The following is a 13128-nucleotide window of genomic DNA, read 5'->3' as shown; positions in this document are numbered from 1 at the left end:
TTTTAGTCTTATTGATCTTTGCTATTGTTTCCTTCATTTCTTTTTAATTTATTTCTGATCTGATCTTTATGATTTCTTTCCTTCTGCTAACTTTGGGGTTTTTTGTTCTTCTGTCTCTAATTGCTTTAGGTGTAAGGTTAGGTTTCTTATTTGAGATGTTTCTTGTTTCTTGAGGTAGGATTGTATTGCTCTAAACTTCCCTCTTAGAACTGTTTTTGCTGCATCCCATAGGTTTTGGGCCTTCGTGTTTTCATTGTCATTTGTTACTAGGTATTTTTTGATTTCCTCTTTGATTTCTTCAGCGATCTCTTGGTTATTTAGTAGTGTATTGTTTAGCCTCCATGTGTTTGTATTTTTTACAGATTTTTTTCCTGTAATTGATATCTAGTCTCATAGCATTGTGGTCAGAAAAGATACTTGATACGATTTCAATTTTCTTAAATTTACTGAGGCTTGATTTGTGACCTAAGGTATGATCTATACTGGAGAATGTTCCATGAGCACTTGAAAGTGTATTCTGTTGTTTTTGGATGGAATGTCCTATAAATATCAATTAAGTCCATCTTGTTTAATGTATCATTTAAAGCTTGTGTTTCCTTATTTTCATTTTGGATGATCTGTCCATTGGTGAAAGTGGGGTGTTAAAGTCCCTTACTATGATTGCGTTACTGTCTATTTCCCCTTTTATGGCTATTAACATTTGCCTTATGTATTGAGGTGCTTATGTTGGGTGCATAAATATTTACAACTGTTATATCTTCTTCTTGGATTGATCCCTTGATTGAGATTATCTGTTGAAGAATTTTTCAGAAAGACTTCTCTTTGCATAAGATTCATTTGTAGAAATAAGTCCCTGGGAAAGCCTAGGTCAGAAATGTCAAATTGGTGTCCTTTAACTAGCTTTCTTTGGTCAACACTATCTGTCTTTCTAAAGTCAAATTCATTTTTAATTTGTAAAATCAGTAGATATTATCTTATAAAAATTCCTATTTCCAAGTCTTCTTGGAAAATCAGAAGAACTGTGCATGAGCTTACATTCCCACGTGGCCACCACTGGCTGGAGCTGAGTGGGGGCTGGTGCCTTTGGATGGGACATGTGCTCTTCCAGGTCACCCCCCATTCCACTTGGTCTGCATCGTCTACCTGGCTAGCCCCTGTAAGAATCTATTTGTAACTCTGCTATTTATTTGGTCTGCTTTGTATTGTGATAGGAACATGAAAAAAGTAAAAATCCTGGTCTCTAACAAGGGTGAAGCTTGATGTTTAGAAACAACAAAACATTGCTTGAATTAGCAAAGTAAGTTAACAAGGTAAAAATAAAATCTGTAGTGTAGTTGTGCACTACTTTTAAACAGTTTTCATTGCACTTTACTATTTTGCCTTTTAACCCAACATGTCTCTACACTGTGGCAATGCCTGAAAGCTGGATGACACCACTTACACCTAAGTGTGTCTCCATACACAGATTGTAATGTATATGACCCACCCTGTAGCTTAATATGATACAAATCCCTGCGGAGGCCAACAGCACACCTAGACCCTCACCTTGGCTCTTATCCCTAACTGCATGACCACAGGCAAAGCCCTCCGGGGTTCAACTCTTCATTCATATAATGAGGGTACTGGACTAGGTCTCTCTTAGACTGGGATTTGATTGTTTGAGACCATCAGCACATTTATAAAAATTGTGGAAATATCTTTTAGGTAAAACAAATAATAACTCAAGGGAAACTTGTTTTAGAAAATATTTTAGAAAAGGGATGCTTTCCAAGAGTACAACAAGAAAATTAAAACTTTATCATCAAAATATGCTGACTTATCCATTCCTTGTTTACAAAATAGTTTTAAATTTTAAAAAAGCCAAAATTATATGCCATTATTTACCCTAGAAATTGCTACTTAATGACAACATACGATGAAGCCAGGATTTTAGAAAGGAGAAATGTAAAAATCGAAATAATTGATATAAATTTATATGCTAAAAATTGGTTATTTAGTCATATCTCTTCAAAGGAGTCAGTGAAAACCCTCAGAAGATGAAATCAGGCTCCATTCATTTACTTCCCTCTGACATTTGCTATTTAGCTAATTATTTCGGAAGCCTATATATTAAAGCTTAATGCATTCTCTCAAATCCAAAATTTATTAAGATCTTTTTTTTGCCAGATAAAAGTTTTTTTTTATAGTAACAAGTTTGCATACTATCTACGAAAATGATTATAAGTAAAATTTTATAGGACACCTGTGTAGGAAGAACCCTAAACAGGCCCTCAAATTTCCTGCCCTAATTTCTGTGACTGTGAATATGAAGGATACCACACCTGTGATCTGCACTACTTGATAAGAGGGATTTTGCAGATATAATGAGATTATTAGTCAGCTGACTCTGAGTTAATCAAAAAGGAGACTACCCAGGTGATGCTGACCCAATGACATGATTAAAGCAGAGTTTTCTCCACCGGTGGTAGGAGAGGTCAGATTTCTGAAGCGCGAGGGAGATGTGACGCACCAGTGCTGGCTTCAAGATGGTGACAAGGAGTGTGGGTACCTCAGGGAACTGAGAGAGGTCTCTGGCTGACAGCCAGCAATGAAACGGGGACCTCAGTTCTACAAGCACAAGGCACTGAATTCTGCCGACAACTTGAATGAGTCTGGGAGTGGATTTCCCCTGAGTCTCCAGTCAATGACTCAGCCCAGCTGACACCTTAGTTACAGCCTTAAGATACTCAGAGCCCACTGGACCCACTGGACTTGTGGCTTACAGAACCATGTGCTAATAAGTGGGTGTTTGTGGTGATTTATTACACAGCAATAGAAAACTAACACAACGCTGAGGAATTACCTATTATTAGGTAGGACAAGAAAACCAACTGAATATATGAACGCTACATTTTTCAGAGTGCTTAAGTTTCAAAGTTGATTTGTTAGGCTGTTTCATGTTGAGAAATACAATGTGTGTTGAAAAGTAGAAGTGATAATTCTCAGGAAATGGGGCAAACTAAAGTCCAGAATAAATGTGAAACATTCAAACTAGATTTTAATTATAGCAAAGTAAAATTATACACTAAAAACCCTAGACATTTCAATTTCAAACTCAAAAGAAATCAAATACAGCAGAGATGCTTACCCTATTTTGAAAAAATGACGCATGAAAATGTGATGTTGTAGCAGATATTGATACTAAAGTAATAGTTTCTTCAGAACTAGGATTATGTAAGTAAACTTTTTCCATTTTTGGCATTCCAACTGGTCTGTAAAAACAAAAAGAAAACTGTTACAAATACTTCAAAGACAATTTCTAGTTTTAGAGTTAACCTCTAGTTGTTAAAAAATTAAACATCAAAATTATTTAGACAAATACATACCCAAACGTATGAAATTATATATTAAATTAGTTTATACCTAAAATTACACATAAAATGCATGCATTCGCTATTCAGCAAATAAAATTATTGAGTGCCAACTGTATGTCACAGACTGAGCCAGGTACTGGGATGTAAGGGGGCAAGTCTCCACCCGGATGAAGCTTACAATCTAGTGAGGAAGCAGGCAGGGAACAAAACGGTCAGATCCCTTTATTACTTTCTGTAATACCACCTACCGCCTGCTTCTCTACTAATTCTGAATCTTATCCTCCTCTCCCCAAATTCCACTGATAGATGCTCTTCAATTTAGAAGATGTTTAGTGGCAACGTTATGTGAGCAGATCTGCCTTATAAGTTAGGGGCTGTTGTTATACTCATTTTATAGATGAGGACACCGAGGCACAGAAAGCTTAATTAACTCGCCTAAAGTCATACTTGGAACATCACCCTGAATCCAGGCCATCTGGCTCTAGTCCCTGCTCTAACCCTCTCAAAGGAACAGTATAAAGCACACACTCGAGGTCTGATGTCCACAGATTCATTTTAACGGTCCCCATGGCATCCGCATTACAGTTTGTCTGAAAAGTGAAACCTCCTTAGTATGTAGTCCATTAAGTACTTACGTTGCTAATCATATTTGCACAGGCTTCCTGGCTTGACAGCTTAAGAGAATTCTGCAAATAAATTACGTTTTTTCAGAGTTCTCTCTAGTTATTTAATTGGCACCTGTCTTATTTCCTCAACAAGATTATCAGTACCTTAAGGACGAAGTTTACGTTGTATGCGCACTGTGTATTCCTCGTATTGTCTAGCACAGAACCAGGCACCTGGTGAGAGCGTGCATGGGGCAGCTTGCCCGCCCCTGCCCCTGCCCTCAGTGGTTACAGTCTAGTGAAGAAGCAGGCAGGGAACAAAATGGTCAGATCCCTTTCTTTCTCTCTGTAATACCACCTGCTGTTATGAAGTGGTTATCAGCCCCCCTAATCTGGAATCACTCAGCCTCCACACGTGGTTCCCTATGTTTCCACCTGAGTCAGGCTGGTTCCATGTGCATGACCCCCACGCCTTTACCAATGCCTTTGCTCTGTGTTTTCTTCCCTATCCTCTATGTGAATCCAAACCCTCATGTTCTAATTCAGTTACAGCTTCTGTCACAAGGTCCTCTTCTTGTACAATCATTTTGGCCTATGCTTTCTGAAATTTTATTTCATCTGTAGAAACCTCAAATTCTAAGTAGTTGAAGATGCAGCGCCAGAATTACGTTTTATATGTGGTTCAACTGTCCACCATGCTTTTGTCCTTCAGGAATTTTTGCCCCTGCCTTTTCCTCAGTTCAGTTTATCACTTGTAACTTATGATGTTGGAAAACTGATCAAACAGTGAACAGCTGACAACTTTCACTAGTTTAAAAAAAAAAAAAACAAACCGGGGCTTTGGGTTCCTTTTAAAATGGTGAATTGGTTAGTATATGTTACTGGTTCTCCCTGACACCCCCTAACAGCTGCATATACAAACAACAACGCTGGAAAATTTTAGAAGTTAATCCCTGATTCTAAGGATTAACCAAAAACAGCAAGAAACCCTTGGGGGAACAGAAGGCTGCCTGAACTGGCAGGTGGGGAAAAGTGAGGGACACAGAGCAGCGCAGGCCGCGAGAAGCCAGGAATAACTCTCCTCTTCTCCATTCCCTTCCCTGCTTGCCTTGGTACAATCAAAGCCTCCCCCTTCAACCCAGATGGCAGAAAGGCTCACTGGGGTAAGAAGCTGCTGATCAGCTACACTTGAGCACAACCGCCTCTACACTCCTCTCTCTGGTCCTCCAAAGCCCTAAAGTTGTTAGATTACAATTTAGGAAGATACCTCTTCCAGACACTTTTGCCTAAGCACTGTCTGATAGAGTGGTGGGAACATAGGACAATCAATAGTTTTTACGTGAATGTGTGTATGTAACCGGACCTCTCCACCTTGGGGATCATCTTCCTTCTTAAATTCACAAGAAGAGACAAAGAGAAAGGCTTGGTCTTCTGCTCTTCCTCAATATGTATTATAAGACAGCAACTCAGAAGTTCACACATCAAAATAACATGATCTGTGAGGAGTAGTACAATCAAGTTGAAAACATATACAATGTTGTGACAGACCACAATATTGTTCCCAATTTGCTGACTGAACTGGTGAGAGGCTTATATCTCTCCACTTCATTAACATTAGGCCAATGAAATGTGAGCAAAAGTGGCATATATCATTAAGTTTTAAGAGTCTTCTTACACTCTGTTTCTTCTGCTAAGTAAATGGCATTTCACAGATAGGAGTGCTCTTCTAGTCTAAATCCCACTGGGTCGTTTGTGATCACAGCATAACCTAGTAAAGGCTGAATAATGCATACCTGAAGCTGCAAAAGTTAAACCAAGCATTAAAAATAAGCATAATGGAATATGCTTAAGGAGAAATGGCAAGATACTAGTAAAATGAAGAAAGCCGATAGAAAACAGGAGAAAATATCAGCAGAAAACATAATGTACAAAGACAATGGATGGGATATAAGTAGATAAAACTCTATTCGTGAGCTGGAAGGTCAGATTGACAATTTAGTTCCAAATTCAGTAAGAAAGTATATACATTTAGAACATTTTAAAAGATAGAGCTATAAAAATCAAAAGAAAAACAGATATGTAGAACATAACTAGAAGTGGTAATATTTGGAAAATGGAGTGTAGGAATACTTGAAGAATATGGATAAAAACAATGGGCAAAACCCAAAATTTTTTTAAAAAATGAAATAATTCTTGATTGAAAGCGTTTGTGAAATGTCAACAAGGAGAGATAAGGAAACCCTGTACTTAATAAGCACACAGCAAAATTTAAGGAGTTGCCAGAGTTTTTTATACATTATGGATATAAGCCTCTTAGGAGATATTTGCAAATATTTTCTCCCATTCTGTGGCTATCTTTTCACCTTCTTGATGGTATCATTTGCAGCACAAAAGTTTTTAATTTTTATGTAATCCAACGTGTATATTTTATCTTTTGTCACTTGTGCTTCTGGAGCCATATCTAAGAAAGTATTGTACAAATCACTGCATAATGGAGACACATTACAATGTTTTCCTCTAAGGTTTTATAGTTTAGCTTTGTTACATTTACATTGAGCTCTACGATACACTTTGAATTAATTTTTGTGTATGGTGTCAGGTAGGGGATCCAACTTAATTCTTTTGCCAGTTGTCTTAGCACCATTTGTTGCAAAGATTATTCTTTCTTCATTTAATTGTCCTGGCACCCTTGTCAAAATCAATTTACAATAAATATAAAGTTCTATTTCTGGAATCTAAATTCTTTCCCATTTATCTACATGGCAGTATTACAGGGTCTTGACTTCTAAAGCTCTTTAGAAGGTTTCTGACATTGGGAGCTATTAGTCTTCCAACATTGGTCTCCTTTTAAAAAATTGTTTGGCTATCCCGATCCTTCTTATTTACATGTGAATTTTAATACCAGCTTGCCAATTTCTGTAAAAAAGTCAGTTGTGGTTTTGATGGGGATTGTGTGGAATCCACAGACCAATTCAGGAGTACTGCCATTCTCCTTTGTGTCTTCTGATTTATGAATACGGGATGGTTTCTATTTACTTAGTTCTTTAATTTCTTTTGACAATGGTTTGGCATTTTTAGTATACAGCACTATTTTTAAAAAATTTGTATATAAGTATTTTATTTTTGATGCCATTGTAAATGGAACTGTCGTCTTAATTTTGATTGTCCGTTGCTAGTGCACAGAACAAATATTTTTGTATATTGATCTAATATCCTGTAACCTTGCTGAACTCACTTATTCTATTTTTTTTAAAAAGTGGATTGCTTAGGATGTCCTATGTACAAGAGTATAACATCTGAAAATAGAGATGGTTTAATTCTTCCTTTCCAAATGCCATTATCGAAAGTGGGGTACCTACATCTCCAACTATTACTATTGAACTGTTGGTTTTTTCCCTTTAGTTCTGTTAGTGTTGCTTCCTATATTTTGGGTTTCTGTTGTTAGTTGTGTCTTGCTTTCATAATGTGACAATCTTGGTCTCTTAATTGCTGTGTTTAGACTATTTATATTAAATGTAATTATTTTTATGGTTAAAGTCTACCATCTTGCTAGTTATTTTCTATTTGTTCTATCTCTACCATCTTGCTAGTTATTTTCTATTTGTTCTATCTCTTCTTTGTTCAGAATCCTTTTATATGCAGAATTTTCTAGTCCTGGCCCAATTAAACTAGAAATCAATAACAAACAGATAAACAGATTCTCTATAAATATGTAAATAAACCAACATGTGTAAACAACTCATGGATCAAAGATGAATAAAAATTAAGAACTATCTGGAACTGAATCAAAATGAAGAAATTAACTCATTAAAAACTTGTGGAATACAGTTCAAGTTGTGCTTAATCGAAAATTCATAAATCTAAATGTACAACATATTTGAAAAGAAGAAAGCCTGAAAATTAATGAGCTAAGCATCCATGTCATTAGAAAAAGAACAGCAAATTAAAATAAGAAAGTACAAGGAAAGAAATAATACAAATAAGGGTGGAAATCAATGAAGCAAAACATAAAATAGAGATGATTTATGAAGTCAAAAATTCCCATTTTGGCAGGGGGGACTAATAAATTGTTAACTACCTGGCAAGATGAATAAAGAAAAAACAGGAGGCATAAAATATCAATACCAGCAGTGATGAAGAAGACATCACTACAGATGCTACAAACAGTAAAACAATCATAAAATTATATTAACTTTATGATAGTAAATTTGAAAATCCTGAAATTGCCATACTCCTAGAAAAACAGAGCTTGCGAAAACTGACAAATTTAAGAAAAAAACATGTAAGCGTTACAGAAAATAAAACTACTGAAGAAATTAAATCTGCAATTTAAAACTTCCCCACAAAGAAAACTCCAGTCCATAAGGACTTGACTGGCAAAATCTACCAAATATTTAAAGGGACTATTCTACCAAACACTTTGGGGAAAAGAGAGATGCTGATACAAAATGGGGAAAGATGAGAAAGAACTCTGTGAGGCTGGATTTGAATTGGGAAAATATGAACTGGACTTATCAGTATGGGCCGTGATTTATGCATGTATACATATCAATATATACATACATAATGCATATGTATATATACATGTATATATTCCTTCAGAGACTGGTCCACATGAGCACAGAAGCAATGACATATTGGGGCAATGAGCACATTCAGTGCCCAGATCTGGGTTTCTAAATGTCATTTCCCACTGAAGAGACCAGGATTTCTTTAGTTTTGGCTAATTCCAGGTCTTGGACAAAGCAAAACATAAGGAAGTCTAGAACATTTGTTCTATTAGAAAGCAAAGAATTGTTCAAAGATAATAGGATGTATCAAAAAAAGAAAAAGGAATCAGCTTAAACAGGCTCCCACTGGCAAAATCTGTAAAATTTGGAGCAAAAAGAACAGTGAAAGTAAAGGGTTATTACACGCTGATTTAAAAACAAAACCCATGAGTCTATAGCAGAGATCAACAACCTTTTTCTGTAATGGGCCAGACGGTAAATATTTTAGGCTTTACAGACCATGCAATCTCTGTCACAACTACCCAGTCTGCCACTGTTGTGCAAAAAGCAGCCACAGACAAACGTAAATGAATGGGTATGGTTATGTTCCAGTGAAACTTCATATATAAAAACAGGTGTCAAGGGCCATAATTTGCTAACCCTTGGTCTATAGTGATGGTCAAAGAGGGGGAAGAATCTTGATTCCTAAATGAAAAAAAACAATGATAGAATTTGAAGGGGAAAAAAGGAATCACCATTTTGCAACTATCGATGTAATGACTGTCAGGTAAGAGTCTATGGGTGCGGATGAGGTAAACTATTAGATGAAAGGTTGATGGAGAACAGGATAGCAACCCTACAGATTATTTATTAATGACGAAGAGGAAAAGCCGTCTTTACAATTTACAGGATCTGGCAGGTAGTACACCAATGAGCGCTCAAACTCAGCATCAACAATAATTAGAAATATGGACATTACATTACCCTGATATAACGTAATACAACATTATCTATGTAATGTTCTTGACAAGAATGTTTAGCCTGAAATCTAATCATTAGGATATAATCAGGCAAATCCAGTTTGTAGGCTATTCTATAAGTCAACTGACATGGACTACAAAAATTTCAATCTTATGAATAAAAAAAAAGAAAAAAGGTAGGAAACAGTTCTAGATTAAAGACACCTACCAACCAAATGCAATGTGTCATCCTTAATTTAAACCTGGTTAGAGGATGGAAGACTATATTGCTTTTGGCAATTAGGGAAATTTGAATGTAAACTATATATTAGATAATGTTACTGCATCAATATTAGATTCTTTGGGTGTGATAATGGAATTGTGGCTACTTAGGACCAGTCCCTTAGGATTCACACACTGAAGAACTCAGGGGTGAAATATGATGTATACGTTTACTTTCGGGAAAAAAAGTGGAGTTTGTGTGTGTGTAGAAAGAAAAAGAGACAGAAAGAAAAGGTTAGCTCTTGGTGAATCTGGATAAAGCTTATGTAGGTGTTCACCATATTATTCTTCCAACTTCTCTGTACTTTTAAATTTTTCAGAAGTTGGGGAAAATATTAAGACTTTCTGTTCAACAAAATACCAGATGGGAAAATTTAACAGACACATGACAAGCTGGGAAAAGATATTTGCAATGTCTAAATATCTTTTTAGACTTTAAGGTTATTTTCAGACTATAAGAAGAATTACTAAGAACCCCAAAAGAAAAATGGTCAAAGGATATGAACAGGCAATTTATAGGAAGAGGAAACTCAAAAGGCCAATAAGCATATAGAGATGGATATTCGAACTTGCAAAATTAACAAGGCATCATGTTATCCCTATTAACTAGCAAAATTAGAAAGCTGGCTAATGTTAAGTGCGAATACAGGGGACATGGCAATACAGGAATGCTAGTGGACTGCTCGAAGGAGTACAGAGAGGAAGAGCCATTCACAAGAGCAATCAGGCCATACCTAGATATGTGAAGTGTACTCACACTCTGTAACCTATGCATTCCACTCTGTGCTTATAGTTCCAAAGAAATTCCCATGACGGTCCGTAAGTGACCCTGTAAGAGGATTTCACTGCAGGGCTGTCTGTGGTGGTAAGGCAGGAGAGGCAATATGTGTAGCCATCAAAGGGGGAGTTAACGGTAGAGTAAGTACTCACTATTTTACTCCAGTGGTTAGAAATAAGAGAGCAGAAAAATAATCTAACAAAAACAGACCTTTAAAAAGGTTAAGAAATAGAATGAGCTATGCAGCCACTATGGAAAACAGTGTGGAAGTTCCTCAAAAAATTAAAAACAGAACTACCTTGTGCTCCAGCAACCCCCTCTTCTTCTCATATCTGAAGGAAATGAAAACAGGGTATCGAAGAGATACATGGCACTCTCAGGGTTACCGCAGCATTGTTCACAATGGTCAAGATATGGAAACAACTTAAGTGTCCATCGATGGATGAATGCCTAAGGAAGCTGTGGTGTATATATACACGATGGAACATTATTCAGCCATGAGAAAAAAGGAAACCCTGCCATTTGTAACAACATGGATAGACTTCAGGGCATTATGCTAAGTGAAGTAAGTCAGAGAAAGACAAATCTGTGTGATATCACTTATATGTGGAATCTCAAAAAGCCGAACTCCTAGAAACAGACTAGAATGGTATTTACCAGGGACTAGGGGGTGGGGGTAAAGGAGAGATGTTGGTCCAAGAGTACACATTTCCAGTTAGAAGATGAATAAGTTCTGGTGATCTAATGTATAGCATAGTGATTATAGTTAATAATACTGTACTATACGCTTGAAAGTTGCTAAGATCTTAAATGTTCTCACCACAAAAAAGAAATGCTGATTATGTGATGTGATGCAGGTGTTAGCTAATGCCATGGTGGTAATCATTCTGCAGTGTAAGTCAAATCAACGTGCTATATACCTTAAACTTACAATGTTATTTATCAGTTATATCTCAAAGTTGGAAAAAACCCAGAATGAGCTATATCACAATATTATTTATATGTTAAAATATAATTACATACATTAAAATTACATAAGAATAATTTCTAACTGGGTGGCAGATACAAAACTATACATATGTCTTATTCATTTCTGTCTGTATATTATATTTCATAAAAAAGAAAAAAGGTGAAAATAATGTGGTAAAGTAATGAAAATACTCTGGAAAGTAACACTGCCCTATAGTTGCTAAGCATCACCATATAAAAGTGAAATAAAGCATTCAGCCTTTTACTCTTCCTTTTGCTTTACAGTGACCACATCAGTCAAGGTGGCTTTGCTATGTGAGTTGTTTACTCGACGTCAATGAATCAAAAGGTATCTGCCGAGGACCTACATCTGAGCCACCACTGTTAACAATGCTACCTTACCTTTACAGGTGCTTCTTATATAGCCATCAATGCTGAACCCTGTTTAGTCAGACAGTAAGCCCCATATGTTGTGATATGACCCCTCAATAATTCAATTTGAAAAGTACTTTAACAAATTTTATCTAAATAGAATATTAGAGAACTTAGGGTGGAAGTGTTATAATTAAACATTATGATAAATAAACTCAGAGCTCATTTTATTGTCCAAGCAGAAGTTTTAGTCTGTTTCCTTAGAGGTTTGTCTAACTTCCTTACTAGGACTTCTTCTTTTGGGGGTAAAACCCTCAAAGTCTAAAGTTGGGCAGAATTACATGCGCTCAACCTGACTTCTAACACAGTCACATTATTTCACTTGATTCTCATATTCTGTATCACCTAAATCAACATCAAATGTAACTCAGCACCACTTTATTCATTTCTTCTGCAGTTTCATCTACAGTTGACTCTTGAGTTGTTTTAAACATTGCCTTTTCTAGAATGGGATAACAATACCTTCTTTCCATACTACCCAAAAAAGTCACGTTCATATGCATAAGGTCCACAAACTATATAAATAAGAACTCTTCACTGTCTTTTGTAAGCATTTAACACATTTTTAAGGTTTTGAAAATGGGCTGTGCTGCTTTTTACTTTACACACCATCTGAGAATTTCTTTAGAATGCTGACATGAAGTTTTGTTGTTGCTGAGGTTCAGTGTCTTCTGGTGCCTCTAAGGCTTAAACCAAGACCTACTCCCCTTCTGAGAGCTCATCACTGCAGATGCCACCAGCTCTTGCCAGAAGCGGGAAGGCTGTAGAGAAGATGAACTCCCTTCAAGTCTCTCAGCAGAGAGCAGGTGATTCTGCGGCATTAGCGGTCACTAAGAGGCTGTACCCACAGACTGCCCTTGGGAGGCAGGATCCCACAGGCGAGCTTCCTGCTTTGCAGGGAAGCAAAAACCTGGTCCAAAACTGCTCCATGGTTTACAGCCCAGCCATCACGAGGCTCAAAATCTTTCTGTGGCTTACAGTTCAGCCATGAGGAAAAAACCCAAAGGTGAACCAAGGCTTGGGCCCTGAGGAAGGGACAGAGGGGCATCCAGAGGCAGGTCTGCAACAACGCATTTAGGGTTAGGAGGCAGGAAGCTGAGTGCCCTCAGGAGCCCCCAGTGCGTGGACTTCCTCTTGCTCAGGCAGAGACTTTCTCAGGAGCTAGACCTCTTAACCAACAGGCTCAGCAATCTCAGGTAGGGTCACGGGACCATAAAATAATTAGGGAAGTAGGTACAGATCCAGCTGGGACTTCAAACT

At 37.0% G+C, this 13128-nt stretch overlaps 1 protein-coding gene across 8 annotated transcripts in view; it reads right to left on the bottom strand.

The window, feature by feature from the left end:
* TMEM131 (transmembrane protein 131) overlaps positions 1 to 13128 on the bottom strand; it is a 192050-nt gene that overhangs the window by 96590 nt on the left and 82332 nt on the right. For all 8 annotated transcript variants that reach the window (XM_027128902.1, XM_027128903.1, XM_027128904.1 and 5 more), the window contains exon 5: positions 3128 to 3251. In XM_027128902.1, coding sequence (XP_026984703.1) covers positions 3128 to 3251 — 124 coding nt within the window. The remainder of the gene's footprint in view (positions 1 to 3127; positions 3252 to 13128) is intronic.

This window comes from Aethalodelphis obliquidens, unplaced genomic scaffold, assembly GCF_003676395.1.
Source record: "Aethalodelphis obliquidens isolate GAN/ISIS:26980383/991018 unplaced genomic scaffold, ASM367639v1 scaffold35, whole genome shotgun sequence".
Taxonomy (NCBI): domain Eukaryota; kingdom Metazoa; phylum Chordata; class Mammalia; order Artiodactyla; family Delphinidae; genus Aethalodelphis; species Aethalodelphis obliquidens.
Note: the sequence above shows the minus strand (reverse complement) of the source record. Positions and strands in the feature narration are given on the sequence as shown.